Source organism: Alosa pseudoharengus, unplaced genomic scaffold (assembly GCF_046254945.1).
Source record: "Alosa pseudoharengus isolate Yale_2024_CS ecotype anadromous, Long Island Sound unplaced genomic scaffold, YU_APseudo_1.1 YU_APseudo_1.1_scf_24, whole genome shotgun sequence".
NCBI classification, from domain to species: Eukaryota; Metazoa; Chordata; class Actinopteri; order Clupeiformes; family Clupeidae; genus Alosa; species Alosa pseudoharengus.
The window spans coordinates 13167297-13188781 of NW_027468689.1; the positions used below are offsets into that span (position 1 = coordinate 13167297).

Here is a 21485-nt window from a genome sequence, read left to right on the forward strand (position 1 = left end):
CCGTTCTGGGCAAAGTTTTTGCATAAATTATGAGGGTATGTTATTATACATGAATACCAATAATATAGAAACATGGTAAGATTATTTAATATCATTAAGGAAATAGTGCATTTTGAGTGTAAATACATGCGACTGGACACAGGTGATTCCAACCCCATGGCACTGCTTGAAATAAGATTGGGTCATTGTTTAAAGGGCAAGAATATTTGGTTGCTCAATACGATCATTTGAGATCAGGGGTAGGAAATCACTGACAACACCCTGAGGTGATAGGTCAACACCTTGAGGTGCCTGCCTCCCTTGCCCAGCAGTGCATGGAGCCAGAGGCAAACTGAAACAGTTGTCTGATCACACATTGAGAGAAAATGGAATTGAACATTATGTCCAATACTTTAATATGTTGGTTTAATGTGCAGCATTGGGCCCAATATTCAGTATGTGGTTTAATGTTCTGCATTTCTCACTAGTGGGTCACGTTGACACTAAAAGTATGATTCTACGTCTGCATCATGACTCTGTGTGATATCATACTGTTCTTTTAAACATGATAATGTAAGGCACCAGAGTGGATATCACTTGTTGTCTATTCTGCGTCAAGAGTCATTTTCGTCATTGATTAAGGTAGACTGAATGTCTCCTGGCTTTGCCACAGTCACTGTATAATTATCTATTCTTTACTGTTGGGTACTTAAACCCTTGATAATTCTGTGTCAAGTCAGAGACGCATATTCTGGAGTACGCTGTGCTACGGGTGTGCCTCTCTCCTGTATACAGCCTTGCATCTTGATTTGTACTTCTTCGCGACTGGATCACTATACTTTGGTATATAATATTTTTACCAACAACATGCAGCATGGGATTGTGCAACGCTCTGAAGAAACACAGCCAAAATGTGTCAGCCATGTTGGCTAAATTTTAGTCAGAGCATGCATAGTAGAGAGAACATTGGCCAAATCCGTTGAGAATTTACCATATTTGGTTACATTTTTTGCCATTTCTGAGTTCCTTTCAGTGTCTTCACATTTGACTGAGCATACGCCGTCCATTACTTTTTTTTTTACAGTCAATGGGATCACATCTGGGACGGTGAGCCTATAGAACCAGCTGACTGGATCACATCTGGGCCAGAGCTGGTCTGTATCTGGCCTGGTGCTGACCGATCCACCCCAGATCTGACCTGTATCTGGCCTGGTGCTGACCGATTCACCCCAGATCGGGTCCAGGTCTGTTGGAAAGCTGGCTGCTGTCTAGTTATCCAGGTGTTCACCCTGGAGAGCCAGGGGCCATGAGAACTGACTCTGGAGGAAACTACAAGACAGGAAGAAAAGGCCATGAGGTCAGGAGAGCATGAGCCATCCAGCAGACTAAGATCTCTTTTTTAACTTGGCTGAGAACGCAGGGTCTATGGCGAAGGCATTGCATAGACAGATAAACACTCTGTCTTTTTGATTTGAGTGGGATGCAACATTTTTCATCCTGGGTGTGATCATGTAGGAGTAAATGAGAGGTACTCTACGTGTGTGTGTGTGTGTGTTTGTGTGTGTGTGTGTGTGTGTGTGTGTGTGAGACCATATATCAGCCAAAGGGGACACTCCCTGCTCACTTCCCCCGTGAAAGTCTGATACCTCACACAAGCCCATCAGTTCAGAACTGACACACACACACACACACATGTTTCCGCAAGCCCTAAAGAATGATTAGACATGATTGTTAGGGAAATATAAAACATAGAATCACTTATTGTTTTACGGATTAGGACATGATTCACACCATCTTTGACACCACACACACACACACACACACACACACACACACAAACATACATGTTTACGCAAGGCTTTAAAAAATTATTAGACATGGTCCTTACCAAAATATAAAACATATAATCACTTATTGTTTTACGGTTAGGACATGGTTCTTTGACACACGCACACACACACACACACCACAATATTCCTGTTATTTTATTGCTGTAAAAACTAACTGTGGAGAGCCTGTCCCAGCAGACTGGATCAGCTCACACACTCTGTCAAGGACAGTCCTACGTTGCCTTACAGCAGGGTCTTAAAGGTCTTGTGTGGGTGCAGGTTGAGAGATCACCTCCTTTACTTCCTCCAGCCCAAAATGATGGCAAGATGCAACAGAGTGACTAAACAACCACAGCGTAAGCAAGCGTAAATCAGCCACAAATGGGGAAACAACATGTACTGTGTAATACCTATAACCACATTTTAACACTATTTTCTGTTTCCTGAATGTTGCCGTGAGAGGTGATGACAATGAATAGTACCACAGCAACACAACACCCGTCTCCTACAGGGTCTTTGTGTTGTGTGACCTATGTCATGTAGGCTGGTGTTCTGGGGGCGAGCATCACTCATCTCCCTCAAGCAGCTCGCCCCTGTGTCCCAGAGTTGGATAGGAGGAGGGGTTGACTGACTCATATGGTTTTGTGGTTTACAGAAAACCTCTCTGAGAAAGGGAGGAGAGAAGTCCTTGGAGTGTGGCCAAGCTGAGGGGCACTCTGACACACTTGCAGTGTTTTCATGGAGAAAGAGGCTCACATGATTCTTTAATGAGTTCTACTTATAGTGCTAGGTCTTACGGGAAAGAGCAGCGATACCTCTTGCTTCATACAAAGAGCCCTCTCTATCAGCAACCTATCCACACTGTGAGAGACTAGGGATTGTACACCCCTTCATTAGACAACATTCACAAGATATCCCCACTCCAACCTGGAGAAGACCCCTTTGTGAATTAAATTGTGAATTTAATGTAACCGCTGTTTGAGAGACCGAGAAAGAGAGAGAGAGAGAAATGCTCCACAGCATGAAAGGGCCACACCACAATATTTATTTTAAATCGGATATGCCTGTCCTTTAAAAAAAAATCCTTTTGATATGCCCTAGGTATGCGAATAGCATCTTTAAAATTTCAGAATTTGATTCTGATGATGACAACCTAAGTTGCAAACACTAAGCATGTTAACTTGAACAAGACATAACCTGTCTTAAGTGCACCTACGACACTGCTGAGCTCATTCAGGACTGCGCATTTGACGAGCGGATCAGTTGACAGTTGCTTTCTACGGAACAGGAGGTAGCCTAACTTGTGCGGTTCCTATCGCAAGTGGACTCCTCCAGATTGTATCCAGACTGTATTATCTAGTAAATTTGTGGTGGAAAAAAAAAATTACGTCGAAGCCCCGCCTCGACAGCGCCGATGGCCCGCGAGTGAGCTGGAACATTTAACGCGATAACAAACTGAAGGAGATAGGCAGGACGCAACAACAGCATGAGAGGAACAGAAGTTTATATACAACCCATGGAACCAATCATTTGCAGACACTCGACAGTCTTGTTTCCAGCTGCTTGGCAAGCTCCGGGCGAGCTCGCTTGTCATTCACTGTCGCAGATTTGACCGTTTCAGTTGTGTCTTTCCAGCAATAACAGTGGTCAACGTCCGAGGATACCTCCACGGGGACACGCAGCTGACACTTTCCAAACAAGGTAGGCAAACTTACAACCTGTACGGCACACAAAGTAGTACATTATAGTACAGCTAATTTGAGTTCAATTGGCCCAAGCCTACTTTCTGGTAATATAACATTCAGAACATACAGTGTGTATAGGCTATTAGTAGACCAATATAATTAGCCTATATTAGTACAGTAAATAAATAATTTTATCAGATATTTTATGGATATTAATTTCAGGTTAATTAGAATCACCAGTGTGAGATGTGGTTATAAAAGTAGGGCTATATTTTAAAAACCTAATTGATAGCCTATAATTATGTCCAGAGCCCAGATATCAAAACAAGTTTAATTAAGCCCCTCTAATACTGTAGTCATTTGTAGCCTAATTCATCACTCAGACTGATGGGCTAAATATGGGCTTGTTACAGTCATTTCAAGTAGCCTTAACGCTTTCGGTGATAATGCAGATGTAGGCTAATACAATGTACCCTATATCAAATCATTCAATTAATGGCGCTATTTTATTTTGTCCTCGGTCGGCCAGCCACCAAGATGATGTTATCTATGCGTACGACGTTCCCCATCTTATGCAGTTGGTGCCTTTGGACCGTATTGTCCCTTTGTTACGGGCTGGAGTTCCGCTATCATAATTCAGTCGAGGTGGAGAAATACCTGAGGGAAGTGAGTAGAAGCTACCCCGCTTTCACATACCGCTACAGCATCGGTAAATCTGTGGAAGGTAAGGGCCTTGTTTCAATTAATCAGTTGCCTAAGTGTGACAATGGTGGAATGTCAAACTTGGATGACTTCAGAGTAATCATCCACCTTTTAAACTACACACACTTCTTTGACACAGCGTGTGTGCACAACTTTATTTCTGAGCAAAAGAAAAGCTTTTCCCCCAGGTCAACAGTAAAAGTAGTTTTTAATGAGCTCACTCATTTTTTATGAATGGAATGATACGTTCTTATTGTATCTTAAGTCTATATCTACATATGCACAGAAAAGTACCCACAAGCACGGATATTGTCATCCATAACAGTTTCTGACAGCCTGGTTTAGACTCTAGACCCTTTTTTCTTTTGTAAGAGGAGTCTGTGCCTACAGTCTGTAGTTGGCTTAAGGTCAATAAGGTCACAACCTTATCGTGACTTATTTCCAGAGACCAGACCCTAACAAAAATATCTGTGTTTTGGACAGGACAAAATGTATTGAAACTACACTGTACTGCACTTTACTGCAGAAATGCCGTATTTTGGACACACAACTGCATTGTTCTGCATTGTCCCATAACTACAGTTATTTTTGTAAGGGGAGGGTCCAACCAACTGTACCATTTTGGGTTTCAGAGAAGGGGAGGGCGGGCACTGTCCAGAGGTCACGGTCATAACGGGCCCTGATGGGAGTCCCACTCACTGGGATATGCCACCAGATCGCCCACCCAGACAAATACTTTCATGATTTAAAGAAAGGCAATGCCGGAATTCCCCTTGTCAATTTCCAATGGACTGAGTACTGATTTAGTGCTAAGGGGTAACCAATATGTCTAAACCAATGCAAGGGTCTCCCGCCAATAACACCATGTATTGCAATACCAGGCTTTCCGTTGCCTTTACATCTTTTAAAAAACAGGTTTTATAGTGCAATTATATATGATTGACATGGTATTCATCAGTGTTTCCTTATATATATAATGTTAACTTAGTTGATCTGTTGCTTTATAGTACAGTTTTTCTCTGAATTGAAATTCTCAAAACTACAGTACAAGTTCAGCCTCATCTGATCACTGCACGTAATTAAAGCATTTTCTCATTACTTTGAACAAACAGCAAATGCTTTCACACATCCATGCAGTGGCCTGTGTACAATTGCCTGCTGTTTTTTACATCATCATTTCCTAGTGTCATGTCGGTCAAAATGCATTATACAGGTGCTCTGTTGAATAGTCCTTCCCCCAAAACATTTAGGCATTTGGTCATTGCTTGAGTCAGGCTATTATATGCAAAAGTGTTGAACTATTTTTTTATATGTAAAATGTAAACATGTTGGTCTTTTTTCCTGTATAACAATACATTACATGGTCTGGCAACAAGCTGCAGTATAAACAGAACTGTAAACAGTAAATATGAATCATGCCTGTAAACAGTAAATATGAACCATGCCTGATGTGCTACAGTCTACTTTATTGTTACTTTTTTACTGTTGAAATTGATATTGAACTGTTGATACAGTTTATGCCAAACTGAAAAACTGCAGCCTTATGCATATGAAGATGAAAATGCTTAGAAAGTAAACCAATCTTGTTCATAACAGTGACATAGGAACTTTTCATTCTGATGGCACATATGCATTTTGCTTTAGAGACATAAAGTAAGCATTTTGAGACATAAAGTAGCATTTTGAGCAAGCGACATGATTTAGCACACAATCCACTGTGTGGTGCAGTTTGCACAAATTGTTTCGAGAAATGTTGAGAAATGACTGCTGTGGAAATGTTATTGATGAATCAAGAAATGCACCAACGTGATTGAGATAGTGTAATGTGTAATGTGGCTGTAACCATATCAGATTCCTGCTGCAGTAGCCACTTCAGTCGCGTTGATGCATATGGTTAGTTAGAAAGATGGAAGCAGCTTCACGGTTGAATAAAACAATTTTGCAGTTTCCAGATGTCTCACAACTAGAGTCTTTGATGTGTGGTCACGGCTGATGGTGTGATGAATTAACATAAAGCAATGGTACACACACACACACACCCACACACACGCACACCCACATATACACATATGCATACACAGACACACACATACACGCATGAAACTCCAAGGAAATGCTTTTATTGTATAGAGCGGAGCACCATTTGAATCCATGAGCAGTTGTTGCAGTTAATCATCATTAGATGGACAAGAGATTAGCCACACATTTGGATTTGACACTGTGGGCTGAGAGCACAGTACAAGTTTTCAGCAGCTATATAAGCCCTGTGCCACGAAACCTCCCGACCAGCAGCCCCAAGAAAATTCCTTTCGCACAGTGTACTCTGTGTGTGTGTGTGTGTGTGTGTGTGTGTGTGTGTGTGTGTGTGGTTTTCCTAATCAAACACAGACTGGGTTTGTTTTGGACACACTTGGATGTATACAGTAGTACATGGCCTGACGTTTCCCCCACAGATTCCCCAAAGTGCAATGCAAGACGGGGTTGGAAATCTTTTCCCTAAGATGCATACAGTGCAGCGTCACCTCCACCCATGCACCAAGTCCTACTCTAGAAAACACACACACACACACACACACACACACACACACACTGGAGCCTTGCATGCCCCAGAGCAATCTGAAACACAGCCAGGATGAGTCGGGTGGCCGCCTTTGTAAAGTCCCCCAGTCTGTGGCTGCTTGACCGGCGATGCAAGCACCATTAGTGTCACTGCTGGGACGTGAGGTGGGTGGAGGGGGAGGAGGTGGTCAGGGCGTGGGACGTGAGGTGCGTTTGCTTTTGATGGATGAGGTGGATGAGAGGGAAAGAAAACACCACCCTCCCCAGATTTTGTTACATTTGCAGAGCGCGCCTCCATTTAGACACAACAGTCGATAGGGATCTTGGTGCAGCACTGCATCCCTGCAAAATGATGTTTCAAGCCCTTATCGATGCAGAGGCATGAAATCTAGGATATCAGCTGGCAGGGGCAAGATGGGGGGGTTTGGGTGGTGGGGGGGGGGTAGTGGGGATAGGGGGTCTAGGGGTTGTCGCAGCTTTTTAGTGCAATGAGAGATGGCCATCACCATAACAACCCGCTCCAACGGGAATAAAAGCCTGGCAGCTCTTCAGCAACTCAGGCCCGACCTGAGCGTCTAAGTGCCTGTAACTGACAGGTCGTTCTCAGGACAAGAGCATCCAGAGCCGCCACCCCCCTCCCCTCGCCCCCATCCCCCCCCCCCCGCCCTTCCCCCTCACTTGTGTCTCGCTCGGCATAAATGTCCCCCTGTCTCCTTCGTGGACAATGACAGGCTTGCTTAGCCAGCATGCGTTGCCCTCGAGAGGTCAGACCGTCTGAGGGGACAGTGCGCCGGTCATTTAAAAGGGAAATTAGCCCGCGCTGAATGCAGAGTGGCACTCTATTCAGCGTCGTCCGGCACAGAGAGAGCAAGAAAAGGAGCCCCAGTGGAGACCTGGGAAATGCCCTACTACGCCATGTTGGCACAACGCTCGCATTCAGAGCGGACGGGTGATTGATATGACAGACACATTGTGAACAGTGTTTGATTTTGAACTGCACGGGTGGATGCGAGCCAGCAAAAGCCACAGTGGCATTCACCGCAACGTATACATACACACAGAGACACACAAACAGACACTCACACACAGGCATGAACAGAGCATACAGAGCATACACAGCAGCGCACACATTTAAATTCTTTTTTTGGATTAGAAGATAAGCATATATCATGGCATAATCCAAATTTGACAGAAAGGTGTACAACAGCAGCCAGTATCCCAGTCCATTATGCACATTAGGGGTAAAGTGGCACCTACGCCTCCATATGTAGAGGCTACCAATTACTGCTGATACAGAGCAATATCTTGTCAGTTTTTTGGCCTTGTTCTTATGCAGTCCACAGATCTGCAGGCCTCGTACACACATCTTATGCACATGGCCTAAACTACCAAAAATGAGGGCAATGATTTTACAACGATTTTACAGCGCACACACACACACACACACAGCAGTGCATACACACACAAACACACACTCGTACAGCAGTGCATACAAATACATGCTCACACACACACACACACACACCCCTGAGCCATTCGGCTGATGCCACGTGGTCGAGCGGAGCGAAACGTCGTAGGAGCGGTGTGCGGGCGCGACTGCCAGCGAGTGACATTCCCACTGCAACTCCCAGCAGATCGGGTTCCCCCTCCTGCCTCTACTCAGCCGTGGCACAAAGCTGGCATTGACGCCGCCCCCCCCCCCCCCCCCCCCCTAACGACCCCCCCACGGCTCTGCCAGGTCTCTCCCTCCGCGCCCCCCAACCTTCCCCGATTCCACTTCTCTGATTCAGCTCCTTTTCTCTTTCTCTATCTCTCTTTTTCTCTCTCTCCTGCTCTCTCTTTCTCTCGCTCTTTGTCTGTTGTCTTTCTATCTCTCTCTCTCTCTCCTGCTCTCTCTTTCTCTCTCTCTCTCCTGCTCTCTCTTTCTCTCTCTCTCTCTCTCCTGCTCTCTCTTTCTCTCTCTCCTGCTCTCTCTTTCTCTCTCTCCTGCTCTCTCTCTCTCTCTCTCTCTCTCCTGCTCTCTCTTTCTCTCGCTCCTTGTCTATCTCTTTGTCTGTTGTTTCTTTCTCTGCTCCATTGTTAGCTGGGCCCGGATGTTTGAAGGTAGCCTGGTCTGGCACACACACACACACCTCTGAAACGGTACCCTTTTGGGCCGTGCCCAGTAAGTGTGTGTGTGTGTGTGTGTGTGTGTGTGTGTGTGTGTGTGTGTGTGTGTGTGTGTGTGTGTGTTGCTAACCTCGATGCTGCTGTTCCCGAGAGAAGGCCAGACCTCCTGAGGGAAAACTGAGGGGGGTCTCCGGTCTCCGCTCTGTGCCCACTTAGCTGATTAAAAAAAACCTGGGCTGAACTCTTCTCCTAGACAATAAAGATAGATTTTTTTTCTGTCGTCTTATTTTGACCACTAAATCAGGTGAAGTGGAATCCGTATAAATCCCATTGGCTTGGCCTGCCTTGACTCTGAGCTGCTGAAGCAAATGTCATATGCTCTTACTTGGCCATTCACAAATGGTTTTAATTAGTCAGCCGAAACACTGAAACACAGTGAGAGGTGGTGAGGTAAGAAGAGTGTGTGTGTGTGTGTGTGTGTGTGTGCTCTATACCACTGGGTCTGTGAGGAGTGTGTGTGTGTTCTAAGTTTCATTCTCTCATCCCTCAGGACGCCAACCCTGTTAAGCCCCTCGTTAATCAGCTTGAGTGTCCGTCAGTCGTCCTGCGCAAGGTTAGCTACTCATGAGCGCGGCCGCTAAGGAAGGCTAATCCAGGACACCAACTGCCACGCCACCGAGCACTAATTAGCCTCCACTCCTGATAGTCACTCCATCAAAGCACTTTGTAACTGTTTAGAAAAGCGCTCTATAAATAAAGATTATTATTATTAATATTATTATTATCTCAGATCTCTTATCAAACACTGGAGTTCACCTTCTAAATGAAGATATTCCCATGTTTTCTGGGATAAGATGTTCTATAACGTTATATTAAATTACAAGTGTTTTCGCAGAATGACAAAGACTTTTGTTGATGCAGTTTGGGGGTGGGGTTGGGGTGGGGGAGCAAAGTCAGGCGACCACATGGCTTAGTGTTTAGGTTACATTGATGAATATGTGATTAGTGTGTGAATATCCGTTGTTTGCCCCTAAGTAATGGACTTGCCACAAATGTTATTAGACTATCAGATTTGGAGAATTAAAGTAATTTAGTGAGACAGAAAGAGAAAGGAGGAAAAACCCCAAACCATTTCATGACAGCAGCTCAATTATCTGTGTCTGGTGATTTGGTTTCAAATGGATGTTCTGTTCCATTCCAACTTATTTGTGTGTGTGTGTGACTCGGCACACAACAGCAGGGTCCCTCTTCTGACCAGAGAGCAGTGTGTTGGGGATTTCGCACAGCTGAGACAGTCAGCAAGCTCAGGCTTGCAGAGGGAGAGACTCTCTCACACACACACAGACACACACACAGACACACACACACACACACACACAGTCACTTCACTTGTCTGTCACAACGGGAGCCTCACTCTGACGTGAGATTGGGTTGCCAGGTGCCGCACGAAGTTGTTCAAAACATTATTTGAGCGTCTTATTGAGGCGCTGCGCAATATAAAGGAGACAGAGCTATGACAAAAGATGTGGTGTTAGCGAGGTTTGTCAACTTTCAATTCATTTGCAAATAACAGAGTGACTCATTTGTGGAAACTGTGGTTCTTTGTATTTTGTATTTAGTTTTGTGTGTGTGTGTGGTGTGTGTGTGTGTGCGTGTGTGTGTGTGTGTGTTTTACAGGAAGACATCTCTGGGTCCTTGTCCTAGGGAAGTTTCCGAGAGAACACAGGGTTGGGATTCCAGAGTTCAAATATGTTGGCAACATGCATGGAAATGAGGTACGATTGTCAGCCCAGACCACACACTGCACGTAGCTCACACCAAACCAAAATCAAACAAACAAAAATGGAACAACAGACAACATTTTCAAAAGTAAGGAAACAAACAGGTCGTCCACAAATGCAGCTCTTACTCATCATTTTCTGGAAACCCATAAAACCCCACCTGACCAGGGTTGTCTTTGCCGAGTCGAGTCGTGTTTTGATGGGCCGGGGGCATGACGGACAAGGCTTCAGGCGAGTGACCGGCGGGCGTGACGGACAGGGCTTCAGATGAGTGACGAGAGGAAGTTCCGCACACTGCCCAGCGGTGGCCGAACAATGGCGGCTCAGCCTGGCATGTCCAGCGATTTCCCCTTTTGGTGGCGGCTAGATTTGGAAGAAGATATGGTGGAGGGAAAAAAAGGATGGTCCGGCCACTTAAATAGATATGTCTGGACATGGTGACACGGAGAGGCGCAGCTGGGAAAGCCTTTGGGAACAAAGTGGCTGCCGAGCACAAAGACATAACAGTGTCCGGCCGAAGGGCCACTCTGGAGAGGCATCAGAGTGTGACCTGAGTGTGTGTGAGTGTGTGTGTGTGTGTGTGTGTGTGTGTGTGTGTGTGTGTGTGTGTGTGTGTGTGTGTGTGTGTGTGTGTGTTTGGAAGGGGCAGGGGAGACCCTCCTTTCATTGGGTGTGTAGTGTGTGTGTGTGTGTGTGTGTGTGTGTGTGTGTATGGGTTTGTAAGTGTGTGTGTGTGTGTGAATACTGAATACCTTGTCCACCATCACCACCGTCTATTCAGACCTCTTTGTGAGTGCCCCCCCCCCCCCCCCCGCCCCGCCCCAAGCCTCTTCCTGCGTCCATCCGTGTAAACTTTGCTCTTGACCAGCGTCCATCTCTCCATCCAGCTGTCTGTGTGTGTGTGTGTGCGTGTGTCCTCCGGTGACACGGTGAGCCCCGTCTCAGAGGGTGTGTGCAGGACAGGCACAGAGGGTGGCAGCAGCCCTGAAAGGATGGCCTGAGAGACACAGGGCACAGAAAGAGTGGGAGTGTAGGAGTGTGTGGGTGTGAGAGAGTTGCTGTGTGTGTGTGTGTGTGTGTGTGTGTGTATATGTGTGGTAGGGAGTGAGTGTTTTTGTATGTGTTTGGAAGTGTGTGTTTGTGTATTTGAGTGTATGTGTGTGTGAGTTTGAGTGTGTGTGTGTGTGTGTGTGTGTGTGTGTATGTGTGTGTGGTAGGGAGTGAGTGTTTTTGTGTGTGTTTAGAAGTGTGTATTTGAGTGTATGTGTGTGAAAAGTTTGATTGTGTGTGTGTGTGAGTTTGAGGGTGTGTGTGTGTGTGTGCGGGGGGGGGGGGGGATGTTAGGGAGGGAGTGAAAAGGGCCTGGGAGCAAGGGGAGTTTGTTGACACAAGGGCACCAACGTTGCAGTGGCCGACTCTCACTAATTCGACAGGAAAAGCCGTCCATCCTTGACAGGGCCTCTGTGTGGCTGCCGGAGCTCACCGAGCGACTGATGAATCACAACCATCTGACTGCCAGGGACTGGAAAGCTCATTTTGTGTGTCCAAGGCACCTGCAAAATCACTCCCTTCACCACATCAAGCACACCGTTTTTGAAAAACAGCTATTCAACAAATGAGTGTTTAGGTTTCGCCAAGGCCATCCTTCTCTTTTGGAGTCGCCATGAAAGAACAGGAGCATCGCTTTGATCACTGAAGGGAGCTGGAAGAGAATATGAGTGTGTGTGTGTGTGTGTGTGTGTGTGTGTGTGTGTGTGTGTGTGTGTGTGTGTGTGTGTGTGTTTGTGTGTGTGTGTGTGTGTGTGTGTTCGTGGCTGTGAAGTGACACACTGGGACACTAACGGGACTCTTTTGTCTCTGAGTGTTGGCAGAAATGTCGTAATTATGAGTTACCCTCGTGCACTAACTAGTTATTTTTCAAGTCATGTTCTGTTGAAAACACTGACCACACCAGTGGTTTCGCATCCCACAGTCCTGAAGGACAATGTTGTTTTCACATGTGCAAAATTCCATGTTTTTCAACACTTTAAATAATAGACTATCTATAATAGATTATCTGTAGAGGGAGGGGCTTATCCCAAAATCCTACTGATACACAATACCACATAGTATAAAACACACAGTAAATAATATTGCCATTTAAAGTATTATGGTGGTCAAAAAAAAATGAATAAACCTGTTGTCTATGCTATTGCATGAGCACTAATACCAACTAACAAACGGGTTGGAGTGATCAATTTACAACTAGGACATAAGAGGTTGAAAAACAGCACTGAAGCCCTTATGAAACTTTATCCACACATCCTTACCTCCATAAAAATTTGAAATGGGAAACCGCAATGATAAAGGAAGACACTTCAAACTCCTCTTCTCACCACCTTCACTCTGAAAGACACACGTGGGGGTGGGGGCTGATAGAAGAGGCTCTTTCAGTGCTTTTGGAAGTCAGTGAATGGCGCAGACTAGGGAGCAGTGCAGTGAAAAGAAAGACAAAAATGAATAGATGAATGAGCGAGTGAATGAGGAAATATAAGAAAAGCAGAAAAATAAATAGAGCTTCAGACCCAGCAGGAGGGGAATCTGTTCCAAAGAGGCATGGACAGAGACAAGAGGGAAGAGAGAGAGAGAGAGAAAGAGAGAGAGAGAGAGGTAACGAGAGAGCTAGAGGGAGGAAAGACAAAGAAGAAGAGAGGGAGTGAGAGAGAGAATAAGCGAGGTAGAGGAAGAAGAGAGCACACGAGAAAAGACATGAAGTGGGTGGTACATGGAGAAAGAGAAGAAGAAAAGCGATAGAGAAGTGGATGAGAGAGAGAGAGAAGAGGAGAGAGGAAAGAGCAGAAGAGAGGTTGCAAGAAGGGTGAGAGAAGGAGAGAGAAGAGGGTCAGCGAGAAAGAGGGAGACAGGAGAGCAACTGCAAGAGGGAGAGAGAGAGAGAGTAGGGATAGAGAGAGCGAGCGGAGGAGAGGAAGGAAAGGAGGCCCATATTAGGCTTGGAGCCACAGCACGGCAGGTGGATTAGAGAGAGGCGGGGGTGCAGCTCTGGAGGTCAGGGGTCAAGGTCAACCACGGGCAGCGCAGTGTGGCGGCAAGGGAGACGGCTTTTTTCCAACTCCAGCTCCACTTCCACAGCTGGCCCCAATTATGCCACCGCATGGCCACTCTCGGGGGGGGGGGGGGGGGAGTCCGAGCAAGAGAAAGAAAGAAGAAAGGGTGAGAGCACACAAGATGGAGAGAGCTTGGAGGAAGAGGAAGTACTGGAGAGAGAGGGGGGGTATAGAGAAAGGGAGGGAGAGAGAGAGCTGCTGTAGCTAAAGTTATGTTGAAGGTTTTCAACATAAAGGCACAATTGTGAGCTTCTCTCAAAGTCTCGTGGACACTGATCATGAAAAGTATCCTGTGCCCTCTCTCTCTCTCTCTCTCTCTCTCTCTCTCTCTCTCTCACACACACACACACACACACACACACACACACACACTCCCTCTCTCTCTCTCCACCAGCAATGTACAGCCTCAGTGCATCTCTATGTGGACCCACGCCCCAAATAGAGATGGTTTACTAATGGATTTATGATGACAACGGCAGACAGACAACCAACTTTGGGTTGTGTAGACCTTGCTAGGGCCAGTAGTGTGTGTGTGTGTGTGTGTTTGTGTGTGTGTGTTGGTTTCAGAGAATTCTGCCATTTTACTCCTGCCAAACACTTACTAATGTCTGGGGAATATTTCACGTGAATAGCATCATTGGAAGTATACTTACTGAAATGTTTTTTGACGTGTTCAATACTTATTTCCCCCACTGTATACATGTACAAACACACACACACACACACACACACACACACACACACACACACACACACACACACACACACACACACACTCATGTAGGACCATTTGAGGACCATGTATGATTTAGGACCACTTGAGGACCATGTATGAGGATGATGTAGTATGCGTGTAGGGCTGAAAACCCACAAAACACACCAATCATAATCCCAGCTCAGCTCAGCCCCTGAGCACTTCCATGTGGCTAAGGCGCCTGAGAAAGACACAGGTGTAAAGCGTCACCTCCAACACACACACACACACACACACACACACACATACAGGCGTGCTGATACGGGTCGGTGCTCTGGCAGCGCCATCTCGATGCACGATGCGGAATGTAAACACTTGGAGGTGTGAGGGATCAAAGTTCACACATGTTTCCAAGCGGCACTGTCGCTGGGGCGCTGGTGAGTGATGTGGGGAGGGTAGGGGTGAGCGGGGAACCTGCTGGGGAGAGAGGGCCGAGACAGAGCTGGCCTCTCGTCCCTCTGCTAGTGCACTCGGGCTGGGCAGCTTCGCCCAGGATTCCCCATAAACTCCCAGCCAGGAGTGTCTTAGGCTGCACAGAACGGGCCGGCAAGGGTTAACTCTACAGAGCGGGCAGGCAAGGGTTAACTCCGCATCCAGCAAAGAGGCCTGTGGCTTTCAGCAGCCATGGGTGGAGAGGAGATCCCCTTGCACACACACACACACACACAGATGGACGGAGACACACACACACACACACACACACACACACACACACACACACACACACAAACACACACACACACACACACACACACACACACACACAGATGGACGGAGACACACACACACACACACACAAATAGAGAGGCATGCATATAGAGACACACACACACACACACACACACACACACACAGATGGACGGACACACACACACACACACACAAATAGAGAGAGGCATGCATATAGAGACACACACACACACACACACACACACACACAGATGGACGGAGACACACACATACACACACACACACACACACACACAGATGGACGGAGACACACACACACAGATGGACAGAGACACACACACACACACACACACAAATAGAGAGGCATGCATATAGAGACACACACACACACACACACAGATGGACGGAGACACACACTCACACACACACACAAATAGAGAGAGGCATGCATATAAACATACAGTATATGGGCACACACAGACATACTCAGGCATAACCCAGTTATAATGACTTTTTAGTGCGCACATAAACACACACACACACACACACACAGCAATTTCATGCTGCTTTTGAGTCTACCAAAAGTGCTGTGGGCAAAAATGGCTTATTACACAAACAAAGTCACACACACACACGCAAACACACGTGCACACACACACACACACACACACTTACCACACAAGATCAAGCCCTTGCGGCTGTTTCTGCACTCTTCCATTCTCTCATCATCCCCATGAATGGCAATTATGCACAGCACAGCACAGGGGGAAAGATGATAGAATGTCTGGATGGAGTCTAAGAATCTCAGAACTCGCCTTCCAAACACACTCTCTCCCGCTCTCTCTGAAAGCTGATATCCTGAAGATTAAACCAAATCGCCATGGCTTTTGTGTGAGTTTACATTGGCCGCAACCACTCCAAACAGAAGGTAGACCTAAAGTGTGCCTCTCTCTCTCTCTTTCTCTGTGTGTGTGTGTGTGTGAGTGTGTGTGTTTGCGTGTGTGTGTGTGTGACCTCAAGACTGACTGACTCATTTGTTTGTCTGAAAGCACCCTTCAGACACATGGCTCAACGGCATCCAGGGCAGCAGTAATATACATGACCTTACCAACATACCGGTTGTCTTCCACGTGTTTACTTATTACCTTCTAGAGGCAGTAACACACACAGTGTGTAAACTCCGGAACTTTCATTTTCCACTCGGGAGGCTGTGGGTGTGTTACAGGGAACCAAAGCCACAGGTCAAGTAGTTCTGACACTCCATCTATTCAACAGGCAATGGAAGGAACTCCACAGGATCCCCGTACGCTGGCCATAAAAAAACATCTGTGATGGACACTGAGTCTATAGATACCTGTTTGAAGAGGGAAAGGTTAAATTACTTTCTGTACTTTAGAGAGAACATGCGTGTATGTGTCTCTGTGTGTCTATGAAGATGTGTTTATGTGTGTGATGGGGAGGTGTGTGTGTCTGTGTGTGTTTGTTTGTATGTATGCAGGCATGTGTGTGTGTATGTGTGTGTGCATGTGTGTGTGTGTGTGTGTGTGTGTGTGTGTGTGCGTGTGTGTGTGTGTGTATGTATGCGTGTGCGTGCGTGCGTGTGTGTGTGTGTGTATGTATGCGTGTGTGTGTGTGTGTGTGTGTGTGTGTGTGTGTCTCAGGTGCTTCCTCTCCTGTCTCAGTGTGAAAGGTGTGATTAAAGCACACATGTCTGGGCTGGACCACAGCTGGGCTTGCAGGCTGCCCTGCCTGTCTCTTTCACAGCCTTCTCAATTCCTGCTGCTTACCCTGTCAACTCTGTGCTACTTAGCTACACCCAAGGGCTACACACACACACCCACACACACACACACACACAGAGACACACATACACACACACACACACACACACACACACACACACACACACACAGAGACACACATACACACACACAGAGAGAGAGAGACACACATACACACACATACACACACACACACACACACACAGAGAGAGACACACACACACACACACACACACACACACACACACACACACACACACACAGAGAGAGACACACATACACACACACACACACGTACACACAGAGACACACATACATACACACACACACACACACACACACACACAGAGAGACACACATACACACACATATACACACAGAGAGAGAGAGACACACATACACACACACACACACACACACACACAGAGACACACATACACACACACACACCCGCACTCACAGAGACACACATACATACACACACACACACACACACACACACACAGAGGGAGACATACTACACAAACTGTGTATTTCACATGAAGAAAGAGCTGGGTGGGTGGAGGGTGGAGAACCTGACAGGGTGAGAATGCATTGTTATCAGTACAGGCCACACATGATGACTTTGACATGAAAACACACACACACGTACACACACACACACGTACACCAACACACACACATACACCAACACACACACACACACACACATTCTAGCCACAGAAAGTGGAGGTGTCTTCTCACACGCACACACATACACACACACACTCACACAGAGACACGGCAACTAAAAGATAATCACACTGTCTTTGGGAATTTGAACCCTTTGACCATTATGGGAGTGGAATCCCCTAGTGCACACATACAGCGACACACACACAAACACACTCACACAGCCACACATACATTCTAGCTACAGAAAGTGGAGGTGTCTTCTCACACACACAAACACACACACATACGTTCTGTTGAACTTTTGTCTGTTTTCCCTGGTGAACACAGCCAGGGGGAGATATGACTGTAAAATAATAGGACTGAAGATGAACAATCCCTGACTTGGGTGGTATGGAACACACACACTGGTCTAAGTTGAGGGTTGAAAGAAAGTTAACAAATTAAGACGTCATAAATGTTTATTTGGAATTATATGGGCACATAAAACTCAATACCGCCACAATGTTTCAATTTAAGCAATACGCAAACAAACATAGTTTGAATAGTTTGGTTTAATTGATTAAAGGTTAACTAAAAGGCTGCCAGATTTGTTGTTGGTAGAGTGGCCAATCATGAACAGTTTGAAAATGAATCAGAATGTGGTTTTAATGCGCAATTGTCATTTTATGTGTGTTTGTGTGTGTAGGTGGTGGGGCGTGTTCTGTTGCTCCAGCTGATCGACTACCTGACGAAGGGTTACCGCAGCAACCCCTTTGTGACACGCCTCCTGGACAGCACGCGGGTGCACATTCTGCCTTCAATGAACCCGGACGGCTTCGAGTCCTCCTCCCGCGACTGCATGAGCGGCTATGGCAGGTCAGGGCACTCATTCTACTCATTCTCATCCATACACACGCACATGCACACACACGTACAGTACACCCACACAGACTCACAAACACACACACCTGCACCTTTAGTGCCCATGAATGACATTACGTGGTCTTTGTTATTCCCCGTCACGTCACACTTGCCCTTTGGTTTCCGTTGTTACTGCGTCGGCTCCAGGGTGACCATGTAGGCCTGTAGGACACGTGCGTCGCCTCCAGGGTGACCATGTAGGCCTGTAGGACACGTGCGTCGGCTCCAGGGTGACCATGTAGGCCTGTAGGACACGTGCGTCGGCTCCAGGGTGACCATGTAGGCCTGTAGGACACGTGCGTCGGCTCCAGGGTGACCATGTAGGCCTGTAGGACACGTGCGTCGGCTCCAGGGTGACCATGTAGGCCTGTAGGACACGTGCGTCGGCTCCAGGGTGACCATGTAGGCCTGTAGGACACGTGCGTCGGCTCCAGGGTGACCATGTAGGCCTGTAGGACACGTGCGTCGGCTCCAGGGTGACCATGTAGGCCTGTAGGACACGTGCGTCGGCTCCAGGGTGACCATGTAGGCCTGTAGGACACGTGCGTCGGCTCCAGGGTGACCATGTAGGCCTGTAGGACACGTGCGTCGGCTCCAGGGTGACCATGTAGGCCTGTAGGACACGTGCGTCGGCTCCAGGGTGACCATGTAGGCCTGTAGGACACGTGCGTCGCCTCCAGGGTGACCATGTAGGCCTGTAGGACACATGTGTCGGCTCCAGGGTGACCATGTAGGCCTGTAGGACACGTGCGTCGGCTCCAGGGTGACCATGTAGGCCTGTAGGACACGTGCGTTGGCTCCAGGGTGACCATGTAGGCCTGTAGGACACGTGCGTCGGCTCCAGGGTGACCATGTAGGCCTGTAGGACACGTGCGTCGGCTCCAGGGTGACCATGTAGGCCTGTATATATAAGTATTTTGATCCCGTGAGGGAAATTTGGTCTCTGCATTTATCCCAATCCGTGAATTAGTGAAACACACTCAGCACACAGTGAACACACAGTGAGGTGAAGCACACACTAATCCCGGCGCAGTGAGCTGCCTGCAACAACAGCGGCACTCGGGGAGCAGTGAGGGGTTAGGTGCCTTGCTCAAGGTTAGGTGCCTTGCTCAAGCCGTGCCTACTGGTCAGGGTTCAAACCGGCAACCCTCCGGTTAAGTCCGAAGCGCTAACCAGCAGGCCACGGCTGCCCCTGCTGTAGGACACGTGGGTGGAAATGATGGTTATGTGGAACAGATGCAAATTAATGTAGGTGGAGGAGAGGGAGAGGGGACAGATGGCACAGAGAATGAAAGAGAGTGAGGGAGAGAGAGAGCCAGAGAAGGAGAGAGAGGGAGAGCCTGAGATCATGAAATCTGAACGGAGGAGACAGTCGGTCAAAGGCAAAAGACAAGATGGAAAAATAACAGACTGCACTTGTTTTGCAGACATGCATTCAGTCACACACATGTGTGTGTGTGTGTGTGTGTGTGAACATGTGTTTAATTAATTAAGTGTGTGTGTGTGTGTGAACATGTGTTTAATTAATGAATTAAGTGTATATGTGTGTTTGTGTGTGTATGTGTGTGTTTGTGTGTGTGTGTGTGTGTGTGTGTGTGAGAGAGAGATTAGAGAATGTTTACACTGTCAGCATGATGTGCAGCATGAACGTGTAAACGCGTATTTACATTGCACATAACTGGCAGAACGCTGAAATTAAAATCACAACGGAGATGGAGAAGCTGGAATAAGGGCTCTCCATTTTCTTTTTCCCCTTAAAATAAAACCGTCAGCCGTCATTTTGCGGACTTGACTTCTCAAGATACTTTGGAGGTGAAAGGAAACAACTAGCCGCTGAAATAGTCTAATATTGCAAGCGTGTGTTATATTGTGCATTTGCAGTTACCTCTGTTTATGTATGCTCTCATTTTGGTGACCAAAATCCCTCTGGTGCGCATGCGGGTTATAACAAGTGTTATACAAATTAGTGAACCATGTAAACACAGATATCTGATATGGACCACTATGAATAGTAGATGTAAACAGGCAGGATTTGGGCAAAAAAGCATAACTGTGCATCAAGGCCTGCCAGTGTAAGTGCAGCCAAAGAGGGATGGTTGAGTCAAAGATACTTTAGTTTTGGTTGAGTGAAGGAGATGTCAATGTCCCTTCTTGACTGAGAGCTCTCCAGCTGGTTCCATCTGGCCCATCCTCATGCCTCTAATATGTTTATCACTCACTCTGTGTGTGTGTGTGTGTGTGTGTGTGTGTGTGTGTGTGTGTGTGTGTGTGTGTGTGTGTGTGTGTGTGTGTGTGTGTGTGTGCGCGCTCGCGTGCTGTTGGAGAACTCTATACAGCTGGCTTGAGTGTTTGAAAGAATTGGACCTGGCTTTTGGTGGTGAACACATAGCACTGTTTCCTTAGGGAGCCATGGCCGAGGGATTCAAAAGAAAAGTGTATGCGTGGTCCGTGCGTCCGTGTGTGCCAGGAAACTGCTGTTGAGATTTATGTAGAAACTGACACAGATAATATCAGATTCTTAAAACAATATCTGGCTTGATCTGAGACAGTGTGTGTGTGTGTGTGTGTGTGTGTGTGTGTGTGTGTGTGTGTGTGTGTGTGTGCCCACACACAACCCTCACATTCTCCCTGGCAGGCACAGAACTAGTCTGATCCAGATCAGCTGATTTCAGGGAGACCTAAACAGTGCACGCTGACACGTTTCAGACCCTCTCAAGTTCCCCACTTTTGGTTATGTTTCAGATTCATCTTGAAATGGATTTGATTCTTTTTTTTTACATCGAATCCACACACACAATACTTCACAACGACAAATAAGCAACACACACACACCCTTAACCATGGCAACATTCAAATAAAAACATGATCCACACAGATAAAGAGAGGCACTCATCACAGACAAGTGACGATTACACCTCGACAACAAACAAAACACTT

General features: G+C 46.7%; 1 protein-coding gene across 2 annotated transcripts in view; it reads left to right on the top strand.

The window, feature by feature from the left end:
• The first annotated feature begins 3099 nt into the window (after window positions 1-3099).
• Window positions 3100-21485, top strand: part of cpm (carboxypeptidase M) — a 36098-nt gene continuing 17712 nt past the window's right edge. The window contains exons 1-4 of one of the 2 annotated variants that reach the window (XM_076303207.1): window positions 3100-3509; window positions 4023-4217; window positions 10541-10638; window positions 18334-18503. In XM_076303207.1, the coding sequence (XP_076159322.1) occupies window positions 4031-4217; window positions 10541-10638; window positions 18334-18503 (455 nt within the window). In that variant the 5' untranslated portion in view covers window positions 3100-3509; window positions 4023-4030. Of the gene's footprint in view, window positions 3510-4022; window positions 4218-10540; window positions 10639-18333; window positions 18504-21485 lie in introns of those variants that run through there. The other variant, XM_076303208.1, reaches the window with a different exon arrangement.